The 19,739-nt window shown below is 34.6% G+C and overlaps 6 protein-coding genes across 13 annotated transcripts; 5 read left to right on the forward strand and 1 right to left on the reverse strand.

Annotated features, from left to right (window-relative positions):
- Positions 1–190: 190 nt before the first annotated feature.
- On the reverse strand, positions 191–2,770 carry DUF 10 (agenet domain protein (DOMAIN OF UNKNOWN FUNCTION 724 10); the record flags this gene model as incomplete). Of its 2 annotated transcripts, NM_122285.1 has the most annotated exons (6): positions 191–218; positions 406–995; positions 1,148–1,233; positions 1,391–1,433; positions 1,645–2,094; positions 2,203–2,664. In NM_122285.1, the coding sequence occupies 6 exons, from the start codon at positions 2,662–2,664 to the stop codon at positions 191–193; spliced, it is 1,659 nt and encodes a 552-aa protein (NP_197769.1). The 2 variants fall into 2 exon arrangements, with proteins under 2 accessions (NP_197769.1, NP_001332204.1); NM_001343826.1 differs by lacking the exon at positions 191–218 and having other exon boundaries at positions 239–995; positions 1,148–1,299; positions 2,203–2,770.
- A 3,442-nt stretch (positions 2,771–6,212) lies between these two features.
- AAP7 (amino acid permease 7) lies at positions 6,213–8,863 on the forward strand. 5 transcript variants are annotated; one of them, NM_122286.4, is made up of 7 exons: positions 6,213–6,517; positions 6,597–6,833; positions 7,023–7,116; positions 7,221–7,441; positions 7,540–7,673; positions 7,796–8,023; positions 8,298–8,863. In NM_122286.4, the coding sequence occupies exons 1-7, from the start codon at positions 6,436–6,438 to the stop codon at positions 8,703–8,705; spliced, it is 1,404 nt and encodes a 467-aa protein (NP_197770.1). In that variant the 5' UTR covers positions 6,213–6,435; the 3' UTR covers positions 8,706–8,863. The 5 variants fall into 5 exon arrangements, with proteins under 5 accessions (NP_197770.1, NP_001330893.1, NP_001330894.1 ...); NM_001343828.1 differs by having other exon boundaries at positions 7,540–8,023; NM_001343829.1 differs by having other exon boundaries at positions 7,221–7,673; positions 8,298–8,841.
- A 276-nt stretch (positions 8,864–9,139) lies between these two features.
- AT5G23820 (MD-2-related lipid recognition domain-containing protein) lies at positions 9,140–11,124 on the forward strand. The gene is made up of 4 exons (NM_122287.4): positions 9,140–9,457; positions 9,711–9,812; positions 9,906–10,084; positions 10,668–11,124. Exons 1-4 carry the CDS (start codon positions 9,361–9,363, stop codon positions 10,782–10,784), a joined length of 495 nt encoding a protein of 164 aa, NP_197771.1. The 5' UTR covers positions 9,140–9,360; the 3' UTR covers positions 10,785–11,124.
- A 515-nt stretch (positions 11,125–11,639) lies between these two features.
- Positions 11,640–12,952, forward strand: AT5G23830 (MD-2-related lipid recognition domain-containing protein). 2 transcript variants are annotated; one of them, NM_122288.4, is made up of 4 exons: positions 11,640–11,873; positions 12,040–12,138; positions 12,253–12,434; positions 12,571–12,952. In NM_122288.4, exons 1-4 carry the CDS (start codon positions 11,777–11,779, stop codon positions 12,685–12,687), a joined length of 495 nt encoding a protein of 164 aa, NP_197772.1. In that variant the 5' UTR covers positions 11,640–11,776; the 3' UTR covers positions 12,688–12,952. The 2 variants fall into 2 exon arrangements, with proteins under 2 accessions (NP_197772.1, NP_001119267.1); NM_001125795.1 differs by having other exon boundaries at positions 11,713–11,873; positions 12,040–12,129; positions 12,571–12,905.
- Positions 12,953–13,664: 712 nt separating this feature from the next.
- Positions 13,665–15,085, forward strand: AT5G23840 (MD-2-related lipid recognition domain-containing protein). 2 transcript variants are annotated; one of them, NM_122289.3, is made up of 4 exons: positions 13,665–13,945; positions 14,156–14,257; positions 14,358–14,536; positions 14,627–15,085. In NM_122289.3, the coding sequence occupies exons 1-4, from the start codon at positions 13,849–13,851 to the stop codon at positions 14,750–14,752; spliced, it is 504 nt and encodes a 167-aa protein (NP_197773.1). In that variant the 5' UTR covers positions 13,665–13,848; the 3' UTR covers positions 14,753–15,085. The 2 variants fall into 2 exon arrangements, with proteins under 2 accessions (NP_197773.1, NP_974825.1); NM_203096.1 differs by having other exon boundaries at positions 13,742–13,945; positions 14,358–14,957.
- A 687-nt stretch (positions 15,086–15,772) lies between these two features.
- AT5G23850 (O-glucosyltransferase rumi-like protein (DUF821)) lies at positions 15,773–18,916 on the forward strand. The gene is made up of 6 exons (NM_122290.4): positions 15,773–16,289; positions 16,865–17,469; positions 17,573–17,765; positions 17,851–17,915; positions 18,026–18,236; positions 18,351–18,916. The coding sequence occupies exons 1-6, from the start codon at positions 16,101–16,103 to the stop codon at positions 18,714–18,716; spliced, it is 1,629 nt and encodes a 542-aa protein (NP_197774.1). The 5' UTR covers positions 15,773–16,100; the 3' UTR covers positions 18,717–18,916.
- Positions 18,917–19,739: the final 823 nt, after the last annotated feature.

Raw genomic sequence — 19,739 nt, forward strand, 5'->3', positions numbered from 1 at the left:
ATTACCATGTATTGACTGCCATATTGAATTATTCGTTATGAGGATAATTCATCATATATATTTGCGCATTTTGGATATTGCCATGTGTTATCTACTTCTCTTATTGAAGTTTTCGTTACGATTTTTTGTAGTTTTTTTTTGTGTGTAAATTATTCTAGCTAGGTAGGCCAATCGTATACGGAAATTGGGCTTATGTTGAACGGAAAGCCCATTTAGGCCTAAAGAGAGATGAAAATCGAATCAAACGCAAGATCACTTCCCTAGAAAATGTAAAAAGCAAACTTTTTTTACAGATTTAAAACTAAACATCTATTCATCATCCAAAAGGGCCAACGAAGTCCTTTCAGCTACATATAATCTAAGTGCAAAATAGAGATTAGATTAGTGGTCACTAATTTTTTTTACCATGGAGCTGATGCAGTTGCCTGAAACTCAAGCTTCATATTATCAAGCTGTTGGAGAATCTTTCCTTCACATGACATACTCTGAGCTATCTCTTTGGCCATCTCCTCATTCAGCCTCTGCAGCTCGAGAATCTTGCGCTCGTTCTCAACCTTTACGCTCTCTTTCTCTGCAGTCACTTTCTTGGCGCCTTTGAGTTCATCCATTTTCCTTGATTGCATACCTCTAAGAGTCAACAACTTATTGATCCGCAACTGAGCTACTTGTGCATTGAACCCGTGTTTCTCTAACTCGGCAAAGGAATTACTGAGGCTTATAAATGAGCTTCTGGCCTCGTCGTGTTGCAGAGCTTTGACTTGCTCAAGTAAACATGAAAAGGTAAGCATCATACCAACCGCCAACATTTCACGGGAATCTTCTCTAATCTCTGCCAAGGGGCGGAAATGAGGACTTTGTGGGATTGTCTTAAATACCTCCATTGATTCAAGTATCTTCCAAACTGGTAACTTCTTCTCAAAGAGAATGTTGGTTTCCTCAACACTAGAACCAGAACAAAGGTTTTCTTCTCTTTTCCTCTTTCGATTGCTATTTTCCTGCATTGAAGTTAAGAACAAACAAAGGTAAACTATCATTTCAATAGATATATAACAGTCAAAAGGAATAAGATAATAAGCTATCAGCTATGAGCTAACAAACTATAGAGAAAGTGAGAATTATAATGTTAAAAGTGAAGAAGTAACTTTACATTCTCTAGTGTTGAATCGTTTCCTGAACCATTCTGATTCCTTGGAAGTGTCTTCTTGGGGAATGTCTTTCTTTGAGTTTCAACCTCTGTTTGTTTTAACGGTGTTATAGTTATGCCCGGATGTGGAGTTACAGGTGGATCAGATTCATTTGCTGGAAAACATTATGAGATCAACATTCATGATACAGAAACTGAAAAGGGATTTGGAGAATGTTACCAACTTAGCATTCATCACAGAATCACCTGTCTTATCTCCTGACCCCTGAGTTAACGATGATTCCCTTGTCTGCAAACATTTAACACAGATCAGAAACCACAACAGGATGATAATAATAATACAGAGACTTTCAAATGCAAACCATCATTACACATCAAAGAAATGCAGTCAATGGAGCATGTTTTTTGCTGAAGATTCTTGCAAACAATTCACGAGTATTACTCCTTATTGACAAAAACCTAGTGTTAACTGAAAGTAGTGAAAAGAAAACGTGAAGTACCTTCCAAACGCCATCTTCCCACACCCTCAAAGGCCTAAGATCCGATTGTTTGAACATTAATTGCTTCTTTGTAGCCTCTAAAAGCAATGTACACCAATTCTGAAAGAGAGATCCCATCACTCCTCCTTCACTTTTCACAACTCGTCCTTGACGCCATCCTATACCATCATGATACACCTCAATGTACTCATCCAATCGATACTCTTTAACCCGAATAGGAGGCGGTATAGGCCTAAGACTACGCAAGTCCACAGTTTTGCTGGGTCTTGACTTATAACTCCTTCCGATCAAAGGCTTATCCTTGACAATATATCTATACTCATCATTCTCTTTAAACTCTTTATAAACCAATGCAGGAACCCAAACGACTTCCCCTTCATCTCTCTTAGAGCACAATTCCACAATTGTTCCAGGACTAAACATAGGCTCCTCAGCCAACCGCTTCAAGAACTAACAGTAAAGTTAAAGTCTTTCACAAACAGAGTAACCAAAACATAAGAAAAATCAAAACTTTCCATAATAATAAGCAAGAAAGATACAAAATTGAGAAACAACTACCTCTGAATTTCGTGTTGATCCAATGATCCACCAAGAATAAATCTTCTCATCGACCCATTCAAGAGTAGGCCTCAAATGGTTTCTATCAAACTGAATGATATCAGGTGGTGAATCAAAACAAACCCAAAACTTGTCATCATCAATCACTTTGACAACAAAACCAGCCCACCACGCATCTTTGTAGTCAGCGTCGACGAAGGTGCCTATCTCGATATCGATGCAAGCTTGTACATTTGTTGGCGGAATGGGTCTAATCAAGACTTTGTGTCTGAGTTCGTTAAGAGGAGTCGAGAAGTCATCCTTAAGCAAACGAACAGAGAGTTCTTCTTTGAATATAGAATTGGGTTTTGCTTCGAGAATGGCTTTGTACCAAACGCTTTCATTGCCATTGTTTTTGTAAGAGATTTCGACTTCACAACCTTCGCTCAGAGATAAACTTTCACTCGGAACCTGCCTCCCCATGCTGTGATTGATTACTCACAGTAAAAAAAAAAATTAACTTCTTTAAACAAAAAAGATCCAACCTTTTTCGTCGAAAGTTAGAAACCCTTAAACAAATTGAAGACGGCGGGATGCTTTAACTGTGGGAAGTGGGAATAGTGGGGGTTTTCTAAAATTATAACCAAATAATTTTATTTTTCTTTATCTTACCTATTTAGGTTTAGACATTAAAAAAATATAATAAATATTTGTATTTACATAAAACTAACTTTTTATGCATTAGAAGTTGTATATTTTCCTAAACAATGAAATTCAGTCTTGATATTGGTAAAGTATAACGCCAAAAAAAAAAGTTAAAACTTTCAAAACTTTCACAACTTAAATTTATCTTTTTTACACGTCAAATTTCGGGAAGAATATCAACTCTAATCTTTTGTGGATCGAATCCATATTTTCTCAAACACGATCAATTTTCTCATAAACAAAACTCACTTCAACTATTGACAGTTTTCATTTGGAACCTGCCTAGTCATTCTTGATTACTCACTGTAAACAAATAAATATCATAACTTATTTATAGTCAAAAATCAAACTTTTTTTTTGTAGAAACCTAAAATTGAAAGAGGAAACCTTGTTTATTTTAGTTTCACGAAAACTCGTAAATCTAAGAGATAGATAATAACCCTAAAATTATGTTTTTCCCTTTTCTCATATATGAAAATAATCTTTGTCAAGTTACTGTCATCGACTTCCGACCATCGTTAATGTTACCATCGTTAATGTTGTGCTATTTTGTGTAGAAGTTTTCGTTTTCAACTTCACCATATCTTTTGACCATGACTATCCTCTCATCTCTAGAGGATGAACCTTCGATGAACCATAAAATCGCTTTCACCAAAATGCTAACTAGTTTTTGTCTCTAAACTCTCATGCATGGATCTAATGTTGACCTACTACTTTTTTTTGTGGCATTGAGAATGCCCTTCATTGTTTTGTACTAAACTTTAAAATCTTTGAATCCATATATCTTATCTGTGTACCTTGGTTTTAATTTGAGAGAATGAATTCAAGTATTTATCCCTAATTTGAGAGAATGAATCCATATAACTAGCTTTTCTTAATTTTATCCTAGTAAGTAATCACAAGTACTTATGGAAGAAGACAGGCATGCTTAGTGGGAAAGGAAAATGAGGAATTGTTTTCTTTTTCATTTTTAGTTTGGGGATTTTTAAAATAACCAATTTCTAAATTTCTTATCAACCCTAATTTTATTTAGGAAATTGACAAAAATAAACAATAAAATTCAGTTACTAACTAGTAACTATTTTACCCTACCAAAAAAAACTAGTAACTATTTCATAAGATTATAATATTGTGTGTACTACTTATATTATTGTCAATTTTACCCCTATTATATAGAACTTCACCACAACATTTTGTGAATTTGAAAAACAACACAAGTGTTGAATTTTTTGAAAACTGTCTATAGGTAAATAAGACATGTATATGCCTCACTTATAAAATTTCTCTCACCAATAGGAAATGGCGTTAGGAGTTGTTCAATTCAGATACCATTGTTGGCCATGTATAAGAAATGTGAATTGGGTGATCGATAACGATCAAAGAATACTTATCTTGTTTGTCTTACAGGAAAATTAATCAATAGTATTCTTTTTCCTGTTGTTTCTGTTTTTTTTTTCTTTGGTTTTGTTCATGGTTTGAATAATAATTTGATAACCAAATTATTCTATCAAAAATATAGAAACATATAAAACAAATCGAAAAAAGCAAAACAGCATTTATGTTTGCCATTATTTTCAGACGATAATGTTACTCTTGCTTTTGTATCACCACTACTTGTCGTCTTCTTGAGCAAACATTTATCGCTCTTAAAAAAACAATTATCGCCCTTTCGTAGAGGCAAACGTAAAGCAAGACCTATGTGGTCTAGTCTTCCCAACTATTGTTTTCCCTTTAAAGAATTAGTGTTAGTTCATTTAAATGCGTCTAGCCCATATATTTTGTATATTCATATGCTCTAACCTAAATAAAGTATTGGATCCGTCCATGTTTGTTTATAGAAGCAATTTTCATGTATTAAACCAAAAAAAAATCTCAGGCCGAAATCTGAACATGTTCATATAGATTAATAGATATATGTCTCCTATTATAACATTGATATTTGTGATTTAGGTTTCTTCTATTCGGTGGCTAGGGTTGATTCTTTCTTTTGGCATGTCATCTAGGGGCCAAAATCTGAACATGCTCATATAGATTAATAGATATATATGTGTGCGCATGAGAAAATTCCCAAAAAATGTTTTGTCCCACTTCTTCTCTGTAATTTGTCTCTCGAATATGTTCATATAGGTAGTAAGAGCATGCCCATTGGTTAGACTCTTAATTGGAGTCGTTAACATTTTTAATATTAAATTTTGATAATTTGAAAGTTAAGAATTATTGATAAGTCCTTAGTATTATTATTGTCCAATGGTAAAAATTTTAAGTGAGTTTCTTAAAAATTAAAGTTTTTTTTTTGAAATTATGTATTTGATTAAACTTTATAATTAAAATAAATATGAAATTTGTAAACATACATTATAACAGAAACGAAAAAGAAAAAAAAATACAACGCAAAAACTTGAATAACGATTAGATTTAAACTTGATTGTAAACATACATCATAACAAAAAAAAAATTACCAATGAGAATTTGACACGTCAGCGCACCTTAACCTCACAAAAAACTCTAAGCTAATTAAGGTGCATTTCTTAGTTTATATCACATTATTGATTTATTTATTGCATATTTCTTAAGGATTTTTAGCTAAGAAACGTTTAAGAATCACCACTGGGAGTGCTCTTAACAAAACAAGTCTTTTGAATTATAATATTCGGTTCTATTGTTTTAGAGCTTTCTTTCTTGAGTACTTAGTTTAAATTTTCTCTCAGGTCATATGGCCATGTATTAGGAATGTGAACGTTGGTGATGGATAAATGCATCTATATTCATATTTGAACGTACGTTTGAATTAATGTATGGTGATCGACAACGAGCGAAACTGCATACTTCTCTTGTTTACTTTGCAGAAAAATGTATCTATATTCATATGTATTAACTTTTTAAAAGTTGGGTAAAAGAAAAAATCTAAAAGTTTGAATTAATGTATACTAGACGTGGCCTTGTCAAATCCTGTTAAAGTTGATCAATAAGCGTACATAGACGAGCACATATAAAATCATACAATTTCATATTTCGTGGGATGAAATTGAATTGAGTAGTACTTATTTTCCTTAATTTTTTTTTCTTCTTAATTTTCTTTGTTGCCAGAAAAATGCTTAATGTATACATTATGCTGAGATGGGATTTCCAATTACACATTACTAATAAAAGAAAATTTTCCTTTTAAAATATGTCATTACAAAAGTTTTTCTTTTTGGTTTAAAAATATAAAGTTAAAGGTGATGGACAAAATTAAAAGTAATGAGATAAGCACATTATTCTTTTCGTATTCTAAGCAATAAAAAAATGGACCATCAACCATTCCAATCAAATGACTTAAGGTAGATGTGACCATCGACTAAAATATCTTATATTATTCATATGAACACGAGTTTTATAAATTGGTACACGTAAATTTACAATAATAGTAGTAGTCAACCATCTGTCTTCCAATTCACTTAGACAAGGTTTCATTCCTCGGTAAGATAAAATGAATTCACATCGTGTACCCGCATAAATAGAAACAAACATACACATTACCAAATAACTTCATCTTCGTCCACACAAAAAATGGACATTAAAGAAGATGACGAGTCTCGAGTTATAACACCAACCGAGCTTCAACTTCATGATTCAGTTACTGCAAGAACAGGTAAATCTGTTAGTAATCATATAATCCATAATCATTAGTAATCAATCAAATAATTATTACGTTGTGTTTTCTTGTAAAGGAACGTTATGGACGGCGGTGGCACATATAATAACAGGAGTGATAGGAGCTGGAGTGTTGTCGTTGGCTTGGGCCACGGCGGAGCTCGGCTGGATCGCTGGTCCGGCCGCCCTTATAGCCTTCGCCGGGGTCACACTTCTCTCTGCTTTTCTTCTTTCCGATTGCTACCGTTTCCCTGATCCTAACAACGGTCCCCTCCGACTCAATTCTTACTCTCAAGCCGTTAAATTGTATTTAGGTCAACTTCAAAACTAATATTTCCGATAAGTTCAACTAGCGTACTATCTTGCCACCTAATGGAAAAGTTTTCAAAATCACGAGTTTAAATACATGCAATAAGAAATAACAAACTAATTTGGTCCGGAAAACTAAATTTTTATTTTAGTTGTAATTTAAATTTATTCATATGGGTAATTTTGATTTGCAGGGAAGAAGAATGAAATTGTATGTGGAGTCGTTGTATACATTTCCCTTTTTGGTTGTGGCATTGCTTATACCATTGTTATAGCTACATGCAGTAGGTAATAACATATGTAAACATATTTCAACTGTTGTTCTATTTCCTAGGAATTTTTTATTTTCCAATATTGATACGTAGAGTTTTTTGTTTTTCATTTCATTACAGAGCAATTATGAAATCGAATTGTTATCATAGAAATGGACACAATGCAACATGTTCATATGGAGACAACAACAACTACTTCATGGTTTTGTTTGGTTTGACTCAGATATTTATGTCACAAATACCTAATTTCCACAACATGGTATGGCTCTCTCTTGTCGCCGCTATTATGTCTTTTACTTACTCGTTCATTGGCATCGGCCTCGCCCTTGGCAAAATCATAGGTATAGATATTACTTTTTCTTTGTCAATTTTGATTTTGAGTATAAAATTATTTTGAGATGGGGGAAGACAATCAAATAACTTTGTTTTTGAAATGAAGAGAATCGAAAAATTGAGGGAAGTATAAGGGGAATACCAGCAGAAAACAGAGGTGAAAAGGTATGGATAGTGTTCCAAGCTCTTGGGAACATTGCCTTTTCATATCCTTTCTCAATCATACTTCTTGAGATTCAGGTAAATAATTTTACCTTCATGCATAATGACGCCAAGTAAGATTAATTAACACATTAAATAGCACTACTCTTAGAGATCAAGAAACCTTTTTTTTACGTGTGTTAAATGAAAATTAAGGACAGGACACATTGAGATCACCACCGGCAGAGAAGCAAACGATGAAGAAAGCCTCGACGGTTGCGGTATTCATCCAAACATTCTTCTTCTTCTGTTGTGGATGTTTTGGGTACGCGGCCTTTGGAGATTCCACCCCGGGAAATCTCTTGACCGGTTTCGGCTTCTATGAGCCATTCTGGCTCGTCGATTTCGCCAACGCTTGCATTGTTCTTCATTTAGTTGGTGGATATCAGGTATCTCAGAAACCCCTTGCCCATCTAACCAACATGCTCGTTGATTTTTATGTTTTCGTTCACATTTTAGAAAACAAACTACCATTCTAGTATTTTAGACAAAATATTTTTGGTTACTATGTGTCATTTTAACGTTTGCGTTTATGATTCACAAAATAAATTGTGTAAAATACCAAAAGAGGTTTTAAGTTGTTATGTAACATGTTCTAAAGCAAACAAACAATCGAGATCTAAAATCTTCCATACATTTCTAAAATATAGAATGACATTTTAGGTATACAGTCAACCAATTTTCGCGGCTGCGGAGAGATCGCTAACCAAGAAATATCCGGAAAATAAGTTTATCGCCAGATTCTACGGATTCAAACTGCCATTGTTGCGAGGAGAGACGGTGAGATTGAACCCAATGAGGATGTGTTTGAGAACGATGTACGTGTTGATCACAACGGGAGTGGCAGTGATGTTTCCCTACTTCAATGAAGTATTAGGAGTGGTGGGGGCACTTGCATTTTGGCCTCTGGCAGTGTATTTTCCTGTGGAGATGTGTATATTGCAGAAGAAAATCCGAAGTTGGACGCGACCATGGCTTCTTCTTAGAGGTTTCAGCTTTGTGTGCTTGCTCGTCTGTCTCTTGTCTCTTGTTGGATCTATTTATGGACTTGTTGGAGCTAAATTCGGATGATTAGCCAATGCCGATGTGATGTAGCGATCCTACTCTAGTTAATTGATAAATAAATGTGAGATCCGTTACAACTTATGTAAATGTAATTCGTATTTAGTATGAAATTTTGATTTTTAATGAATTAACTCTAAAGACGAATTTCCTACCATGTTTTATATTTTAAAACTACCATAAACAATCAAGGCCCCAAAATTATTGGAAAAGATTCAATCAAGGCCCCAAAATTATTTTTTTTCGGTAAGGTAGTCAATTCGTGTTGTCGTTATAGAACATGTGGTTTTGTCAAAAAAAAAAAAGTTTAAAATCAAATTTAATGTGTTTATAAATAATATAGTTCTTCGAGACGGATCGGTCTCTCCGAAATGAATCCACGTGATTGTGAATGAACAAAGGCGGTAGGTAAGGTAGTAAATAATTGACATTAAACACTAATATTATAACCTTCTCGTGTACAAAAACGTGGGGTTTAATATATATGGATATATATAATTTATGCAGGCCCTGGTCCAGAGCATCATATGCTAGTTATGATCCTATCTACTTATTCTGTAGATTATAAAATAGCAGACTTGCATAGAAACATAACATGTATTACAAACTTGTTTAGTCAAACTTGAAGAAGAAAAAAAATCTTTTTAAAGAGCTTTGAAGATCCATGGCGATGTCTCATGTCCAGCCTATGCTACTCCTCCTCGTATCACTCTTCTTCTTACCGGCTTTGCGTGGCGCCATAGATTTCGAATACTGCGCCAGTAAGTATCTATTTGTTAAGTCTTCAGTTACTTTTCTATATGATTTTTGTGTGTTTATTAGTTTATAAATGAATTATAAATTCAGATAGACCTTGATTTCATAGATTCTGGCTTGCTCATGGCTCTGTTTTTTGTTTCTTTTAGTAAACCAATATTTGAACTCTTTGACATTTGAATTGGATTCCAATTTTTTTTAACCTACCGGGGACTCGTAAGTTATAGCTTCCACAATTAATATATGCGACTGTTGCAGAAAATGGAAACGATTACGGAACCGTCACTAGCATTGTGGTCTCTCCATCTGTTGGGCCTCACGAAAACCCAACCATCACTATAAATTTATTCGGTTCTGCAAGTAAGTAACAATTAATTTTATGATCTAGTTTCAACTCTCTCTTTTTTTCTCTAGTTTTGAATATTTTCTTGATAAAATCCTTTATATATATAGGCAAAAACATCCCCGCGGGAACCCTTGTGTACGTAGCCTTTAGAGATGGGGAATTTACCGGCCTTTTAAAAACTTACAACCTTTGTGATGTGAGTGCATGTAACAATGAAGCTGAGATTGAAGCTGGCACCAACTTTGAGTTAACTCTTTCCGACGTTCTTTATGTTGGTTATGATGAGGTAACTACATTTCTACTCTTAGCATAGGAAAATAAAAAGCATGAATGAATGTGAATTTTCCTTAATCCTAGGACCAATGTTTCAAACCCAAGGTTGGACTAATTAAATAACCGTAATTGACCGGCAAAACCCCTAAAACTAGTACAACCGGTTCACATTGGTTTATTTATTTTTCATTTTCATTTTTATTTTTATTTTTTCAAGACTTGGCTTTATGCTTTAACATCACATCTTCTATTAGAAATTTTTTATACTTCCTTTTTCTCAACACGTTTAATTTTATTTTATATTTCTTATAAGTTATTTAGGGTATACTATAATAATTCTGTTGATATTTAAGATTTCACTTTGATATTGTTATTTTGAGTTTAACTACAATTCCATGCTTACAAAGTTAACTTCAAAAGTAATGTTTTTGGTTTCATGATGTTATATATTTCTCATTAACTCTACTTCTTTTCCATTTTATCATGTGTTGTATATCTTAGTGATAAATATAAAAACATTTTATGTATATTATACTATTAGTGAAATTAAATATAAATAATCAAACCGGTCTGACTTGATTCACATTACTTGGCAGGAAATCAAGTACTCGGTATCTTTGCGCCGAAAGACCTTAGAGGAGGAGGATCCAATAATAAAAATGTGTGTCGACTTCAAAGTACCTGCCCCAGCTCCTGCATTTGTCTCTATTTAGTCAAGTTGGCTGATGAAAAGATGTTTCCAAGTCTCTTTTGATTATATGAGTCTCTCTCGCAACTTTGCTTTTCCTTTTCCCTTTTTGTGTTGTCCAACAAATAAATTAAAATCTTGGACCGATATCGATAGCGATATGAACAAGCAATCGAGCATGTCTTTTCTTCGATTTACTGGTTGATATTAATCAAAAATAAAGTTTTTTACATAGGAAATGTTTTACTAGTAGCCCATGAGCATAATAAAAGCAGAGAGAACAGAGAAATATGAGGAGACTTTCAAATAATTACAACAAAGTTGGATGATTATCCTATTTTATATGATTTTACCAATCATAAAGCTCTACAAATTAACAATTAATCTAGGTGACTAAAACAAAATGAATGCTATCATTCTGCATGGTTATTTCACTTAGCCGTTTTTTTTTTCATTTTTGGTGAGAACAGAGAAATATCTCATTTTGTTGCTTCCGAAACTATCATAAAGTATACACTGCAAGGTATAAAGAACCGGTCCACAAATACAGTGAAATTGAAGGTGTGCTAAACATTAGATAACTGGTTATGCACCCTTACGCTAACACTTTTTCTTGCTAAGATACAACATCAAGAGTCAAGACATTTCCTTGAGATATATAGGCCGACTTTGCTAGCCGTTAAAATGTTAACTTTACGTTCTTTTCAAATCTGCAGATTTTATAATAATACAGTTCTTCTAGACGGATCGGTCTCTCCCAGATAAAATCCACGTGATTGTGAATGAGAAAAATTGGTAGGTAAGGTAATAAAAAATTGATGATGATCATACTAATATTTTAAGATTCTCGCTTATTATGTGGGAGATTAAAATATATGGATATAATTTTTGCACTTACGATCCCATCTACTTATTATGTAGATTATAAAATAGCAGGCTTGCATAAAAGCATAACATGATGTACCAAACTTGTTAGTCAAACAAAAAAAAAAAATATCCAAGAAGCTTTGAAGAACCATGGCGATGTCTCATGTCCAGCCTGTGCTTTTCTTCCTCGCATCACTCTTCTTCTTACTGGCTTTGTGCAGCGCCAACGATTTTGAATATTGCACCAGTAAGTATCGATTTGTTAAGTCTTCAATGTTCTATATTTTTTTTCGTGTGTTTAATTATAGAAAACCCCTATAAAACCAATTAGTTTGACATATGAATTCAAATAAATAAGTGGATTTTTTTCTTTCTTAGAAAGATGTATAGATCTAAGTGTTTTTTACCTGCAGAAAATGGACATGATTATGGTGTCGTCTCTTGGATCGAGGTCTTTCGGGTTGGGCCTCAGGAAAACCCAACCCTCACTATAAATGTATTTGGTACTGCGAGTAAGTAATAGTTTTGAATCTTTTGATGATTTTTCCAAATTTCAACTCTCTTTTTATTTTCTTTATATAGTTTCTAATATATTTTTTGATAAAATTCTTCGTGTGTATATACAGCGAAAGAAATATCCGCGGGAACCCTTGTATATGTAGCCTATAGATCTGGGGATTTTACAGGCCTTTTAAAAACTTACGACCTATGTGATGTGAGTTTGGCATGTAACATTGATTCTGAGATTGAAGCTGGCGACGTGTTTGACTTCAGTCTTAAAGACGTTCTTTATGTTGGTTTTGATGAGGTAACTATTTTTAATACTCTTTGTATATGAATTTGAAGTTTCCTTAAGAAGTCCTAGGACCAATGTTTTCTCAAGTAATGCTTTTGGGTTCATGATGTTCTTTGTTTCTCATTAATTCTTCTTTTTAACTTGGCAGGGAATCAAGTATTCCGTATCTTTGCGTCAAAAAACCGCAGAGGAGGAGGATCCAATAATAAAAATGTGTATCGACTTCAAAGTACCTGCCTCAGCTTCTGCATTTGTCTCTATTTAGTCACGTTGGCTGATGAAAAGATGTTTCCAACTCTTTCATTATATGACTCTTTCTCGCTTGCATTTTTCCTTTTTTATGTGTTGTCCAACAAATAAATCAAATCCTTGAACCGATATCGCTATAGATATTGCTTTGTTGTAATTTTGGCCTGATTAATATGAACCAACATGCCTTTCCTTGAATTTTCTGGTTGATATTGATCAAAAATAAAGTTTTTTACAGAGGAAATGTTTTACGAGTAGCGGATACGCATAATAAAACGCAGAATAGAACGGAAATATGAGGAGACTTTCAAATAATTACAACAAAGTTGGATGATTATGCGATTTGTTTTGGTAACCAGTTGGATGATTTTACTAATTATATGATAGCTCTATAAATTCACAACTTACACTTTGCAATTCCCCAATCTTGGTGACTAAGCTAAAACTAAATGAATGCTATCATTCTCCATGGTTTTTCACTTGATCAATTTTTATTTTTCATTTTTGGTGATGAAATCATATTTCTTAGCTTCCGAAACTAATCATAAACTCTGCAAGGTATAAAGAACCGGTGGTGTGCTAAACATTAGACAACTGGTTAAGCAACCTTACGCTAATACTTTTTCTTGCTAAGATACAACATCAAGAGTCAAGACATCTCCTTGAGATATATAGGCTGACTTTGCTAGCCGTTAAATGTTAACTTTACGTTCTTTTCAAATCTGCAGATTTTAAATTATAAAAAAAAGAAAAAAAATGTGTTTACAATAATTATCTTCGAGACGGACGTGATTGTGAATGAGAAAACTTGGTAGTTAAGATATAATAAATAATCAATTATGATCATACTAATATTTAAGATTCTCGCTTATAATGTGGGATAAAGAATTGACAATTGATCATACATTCATACTAATATTTTAAGATTCTCGCTCTTATAATGTGGGATAAAGAATTGACATTGATCATGTACTAATATCTTAAGATTCTCGCTGATAATGTGGGAGATTAAAATAATGGATATAATGTATACAGGCTATAGCATCCTGCACTAACGATCCCATCTACTTATTCTGAAGATTATAAAATAGCAGGCTTGCATATATAGAAGAATAACATGTACCTAACTTTTTAGTCAAACAATCAAAACAAAAAATCCAAGAAGCTTTGAAGAACCATGGCGATGTCTCATATCCAGCCTGTGCTTTTCTTCCTTGCATCTCTCTTCTTCTTACCGGCTTTGTGCAGCGCCATCGATTTTGAATATTGCACTAGTAAGTATCGGTTTGTTAATTGTTAAGTCTTCAGTGTTGTATATTATTTTCGTGTGTTTAATTATAGAAAACACCTATAAATCAATTCAATCATTCATATAGGCCTTGATTTCTTAGTTTGACATATGAACTCTATATCCAAGGGTTTTGTACCTAGTGGAACTCATCATAAGTTCTAACTTTCACGATCAATCGCTACGGCTGCTGCAGAAAATGGACACGATTACGGTAGCATCTCTCAGATCTGGGTCTCTCCCTCTGATGGGCCTCAGGAAAACCCAACCATCACTATACATTTATTCGGTTCTGCAAGTAAGTAACAGTTTTGATGATCTTCCCAAAGTTTCAAGTCTCTTTTTTTCTTTATATAGTTTCTAATATTTTCTTGATAAAATCTTTCTTATATATATAGGCAAAGACATATCCGCAGGAACCCTTGTGTATGTTACCTATAGATCTGGGGATTTTACAGGCCTTTTAAAAACTTACGACCTATGTGATGTGAGTGCATGTAACCCTGAATATGTGATTGAAGCTGGCACCGACTTTGAGTTGACTCTTTCCGACGTTCTTTATGTTGGTTTTGATGAGGTAACATGCTTTTATAATAAATATAAAGAACCAAACCGGATCTGACTTTAATTCACATTTCCATGTACGTCTTTTTTGTTAACTTGGCAGGAAATCAAGTATTCGGTATCTTTGCGCGAAAAGACCTCAGAGGAGAAGAATCCAATAATAAAAATGTGTGTCGACTTCAAAGTACCTCACCCAGCTTTTCCTCCTCCTGCATTGGTCTCTATGTAGTCAAGTTGACAGATGAAAAGATGTTTCCAAGTCTTTGATTATATGAGTCTCAACTTGCATTTCCTTTTGTCCCTTTTTATATGTTCTCCGACAAATAAATTAAAACCTTGGCTTGGTTGATATGAACCACCATGTCTTTTCTTTGATTTACTTGTTGATATTAATCAAAAATAAAGTTTTCTGTACAGAGGAATGTTTTACGAGTAGCAGAGATGCATAATAAGAGCATAGTGGAACAGAGAAATACAGTATGAGGAGACTTTCAAGTAATTAAGCTTTATAGATTGTAGGATCGATAACTCTAAAACCAACACGTCTTTGCTTTACCCTTATTGAATGCAAGCTTATCTATTATGGAAATTTACTTTGTGTTATATGCCTATTTCGATCCAGTACAAGTAAGGTTTTGATCTTCTAAAAATATCTAAATTACAAATCTAAAAAGTTAAAAATCAAACTGGAGCCCTGTTTTGTTGCAAACCAAATATATACTTGCTTAAAAATTAAAAATTAAAGTTGAAGTCGGACCAAAATAAGAAAAACTCCAATATCAAAAACGAATAATAAATAAATAAAATCCTTATATTTGACGAGTTATTTACGAGATTGGCATTTTTTAGAAGAGTATTGTGGAATAAAGTATTTCTGTCTGGACTACAAATTTAAATATTTCTTGGTCATGTGAATAGACGAATTTATCCTTAAAAATTTGGAGAGCAAAATTCAAGTTATTTAATTATTATTTTTTTTACCAAAAAATCGTGTTGGTTTACAATTTAGGGTTTAGAGTTTAGTGTTTAGAATTTAGGATTTAGGAGAGTGAAAGAAGGGTAAGATCGTCATTTTACTGAAACAAAAAATGCTTAAAACTAAGGGACTGGGAAGAAATACCTAAACTGAAAGTTTTGGATTGACAAATGCTATGGACAAGAACCCCTATATTTCACCTTTGGTGTGTAATATGGGCTAGTTGGCTAGTTCCCTACTTTGGGCTAAGGCCTTGAATAGGCGTGTAACTCTTTTTTTTCTCCCGCATGTCATTCGAAAGCCTTTATTAAAAGTATCAATGTTGAAGGTATATTGGTATTGCAAGAAGTTTTTTTGGTTTCTAAATTTTCGTTTAGCCAAGGTTTTGTTTCTCTTTTGTGACTATTTGAAATTAAAACCCTCAAGCATTACCAAAAAGATGAGGCCTTAAAGCAAATATGCCTTAACTCACAAGATTCTCTGTCTCTCTCTTCCCTCTTTTTCTTATTCTTTCTCTTTCTTTTTTTGTCCTCTTTCTCCTAAACTCTTTCGAATCTCTTTTTTTCTTTTTCTTTCTGGCTTCTCCATCAGGAAGATTCCGATGAGAAACTCGCCGTCCAAGAACGGGTCGGCGGGAGGGCATTCTCGTACTTATACAGACACAATCTGGTCTCCCTTTGTCAAGTCAGGTTTGGGAATATCTCCCAACAGATCCTACGCCCTAGTCTCCCTCCTCATCCTCCTCATAGTCGGCGCTTTTATCTCCACGCGCCTCCTCCTCGACACCACCGTAAGTCCCTCAAAACGACACAGTCCACTTGTCGTTTAGCTGAAACTAATTTTTCGGTGTTTAGTTTCTTTATGGGTTTGAATTTTGTGCCTTTTGTCACGTGAGAGAAGAATTTTCTATTAGTACTATTGATCGGAAGTGTCTTTGGTGGTTGGTGTTGTCGGCCAATCCCGTAGAACACGACACGTGTTTGTTGTGGGACTCATTATGACTTTTCCAGTTCAATTAGGCATTAGCTGTCTCCCATGACCATGAGTAGAATTTCGGGTTTAAAGGTTTTTGGGGTTTTAGAAGGACAAAAAAAGTCCAAATTAAAGAACTCGGTTCTGTTTAAATATTTCGGTTCGATTGGATTCATACAAGTTTGGTTTAATTTATATATTTTTCTTTTGCAGCAACTTTAGTTTAGATTTAGGTACGTATGGGTAAAAATATATAGAAATTTTTGAATCCATAAAATATTAGTTCAGATTGATATATATTCGGTTTGAATCGGTTCAGTTCAAGTGAATTACGGTTTGAGTCGGGTTTTTTGCACAAATATGCTAACTAGTCATATCGTTTTCACGGTTTAGGTTCTGCTAGAGAAAAAAGCCGCGACGACGACGACGACTAAAACCCAAACTCAGACGATAACCCCAAAATACCCTCGACCAACCACGGTAATTACTCAAAGCCCTAAACCGGAGTTCACACTACACTGCTCCGCCAACGAAACCACCGCGTCATGTCCGAGTAACAAATACCCGACGACAACGAGCTTCGAAGATGATGATACAAACCATCCTCCGACCGCCACGTGTCCTGATTACTTCCGTTGGATTCACGAGGATCTCCGTCCATGGTCGAGGACGGGAATCACGAGGGAAGCATTGGAGCGAGCTAAAAAGACGGCGACTTTCCGGCTAGCGATCGTCGGCGGGAAAATTTACGTCGAGAAATTTCAAGATGCATTTCAGACAAGAGACGTGTTCACAATCTGGGGTTTCTTACAGCTTTTACGGAAGTACCCTGGGAAGATTCCAGATCTCGAGCTTATGTTTGACTGCGTTGACTGGCCGGTCGTTAGAGCTACGGAATTCGCCGGAGCTAACGCGCCGTCGCCTCCGCCGCTGTTTCGTTACTGTGGGAATGAGGAGACGCTTGATATCGTGTTTCCTGATTGGTCCTTCTGGGGATGGTAATAAACAAAACACCCGTAATTTTTAAAAGTTTTCTCAATTACACACCAATAGTTTTGAATTGATCAGTTAAACCCAACATTTGTGTTGAATTTGTTGTAGGGCGGAGGTGAATATAAAGCCATGGGAGAGTTTGTTGAAGGAACTAAGAGAAGGGAATGAGAGGACTAAATGGATTAACAGAGAGCCGTATGCTTATTGGAAAGGTAATCCAATGGTCGCAGAGACACGACAAGATCTTATGAAATGTAATGTCTCTGAGGAACACGAGTGGAACGCTCGTTTGTATGCTCAGGTAATAATGAACAATTAACGTTTTTGAGCTATGCCAAAATCATTGAAGAAAACAGCAGTGTTTAGCTTTTTAGTGTATCTTGTAGGATTGGATCAAAGAATCAAAGGAAGGTTACAAGCAATCAGACTTGGCAAGCCAATGCCATCACAGGTAATGTAGATTTTTTCTAGACCTTTAATTCGTAGTCAAATATTTGGGTTATGCAAAGTTAAATATGAAAGACTAATAGTGGTATGGGTTTATGCAATGTTAATGAGCAGATACAAGATATATATAGAAGGGTCTGCATGGTCCGTTAGCGAGAAGTACATTTTGGCGTGTGACTCTGTGACTCTGCTAGTGAAACCTCATTACTATGATTTCTTTACTAGAGGTTTGCTTCCAGCTCACCATTATTGGCCCGTTAGAGAGCACGATAAGTGCCGCTCCATCAAATTCGCCGTTGATTGGGGTAACTCTCACATTCAAAAGGTACATTGTTATTCTATCTTGAGATTCACAGCATTAGAGCTTTGGTTGAGATGGTCTTGGTCTTCAATAGGTACATTGTTAATCTATGATGAAACATAACTTTTTTTGACGCAGGCACAGGATATTGGAAAGGCGGCCAGCGATTTTATCCAACAAGACCTCAAGATGGACTATGTGTATGACTACATGTACCATCTTTTAACCGAATACTCGAAACTCCTCCAGTTTAAACCCGAGATTCCGCGGAATGCCGTGGAGATTTGCTCGGAAACAATGGCATGTCTGAGGAGTGGGAATGAGCGGAAGTTCATGACAGAATCACTCGTGAAGCAACCTGCGGATTCTGGTCCGTGTGCCATGCCTCCTCCTTATGATCCGGCTACGTATTACGAGGTTGTGAAGAGGAAACAGAGTACTAATATGAGAATCCTACAGTGGGAAATGAAGTACTGGAGTAAGCAGAATCAAACCGGCTCTTGAATTTTTCATCTTCATTTCGGTTTTGGTTTGTGTAGAGAAAAAAGAAAATATATATACGTATAACCAATGTTGTAGATTACTAGATTTATGTTTCAAGTTTAGGTTATTTCACACGAAACTCAAAATGACCAAATTTCATGTAATAGCTTTAGAAAGATGAAATATTATTTACGAGCTGATGTCGTTTCTTAGGTTTCCATGCCATATTCTAAGTATCTAAACACCAGCCTAAAAAGAGAGTTTAAATTTGGTAAACGATAACGATCACCTTAAGAAAATATTAAGCTCAAGAAGAGTAGTAGTTAGTATAAGATTAAGTTGGTTATGAAACTGATGGTGTAACTTGATGGCCACTACTACTCACTGACACCACAAGTTGCTCTAACTTTGAGACTGATATGTTTCTTTTAGATTGATACATTGCTTCTGATATAGGCCATAATCATTTAAAAGCTGTTTTTGCTGTCTTTCTCTCTAATTTTCACGTCACGTAGGGTCAAATTTCACCTGTTTTATACTATTTCTAGTTGATCATTGAGTGATTTGCACGTTACTGTTCAGATTAGACCCACCCATCGCACTACAATAGTATTGGATGATTTATAAACTTATATATAAAGCGTAAGCTATCAAACACATCCACACAAAACTAGACTGCCGTAAAAAAAAAAACTAAATTATGTTTTTTTTTAGTTCAAGCTCTCGAATACATCCACACGAAACTAGATTGCCGTCAAAACAAACAAGTAAATTAAGATAAATCTTAAAGTCGAATGCACACTGAACAACTAAACTATGTATATACGAAAATCTACTTGCACATGTGCATCTTTTGTTATTACTTATTTGCTTTTTACTATTTCATATTAATGATTGCTTCGACATATTGGAATCTAATCTCAAATCACCAAGAAGTAGTGGAACAAATCAATCTTTGTAATTTGTCTTAATTTTACGATATGAAGAAGTACAATTCAAATCTAAATTCTTTAATCCTGAATTCTTCTGTTTGATATCGTCCCT

The sequence above is a fragment of the Arabidopsis thaliana genome, chromosome 5, assembly GCF_000001735.4.
Source record: "Arabidopsis thaliana chromosome 5, partial sequence".
Taxonomy (NCBI): domain Eukaryota; kingdom Viridiplantae; phylum Streptophyta; class Magnoliopsida; order Brassicales; family Brassicaceae; genus Arabidopsis; species Arabidopsis thaliana.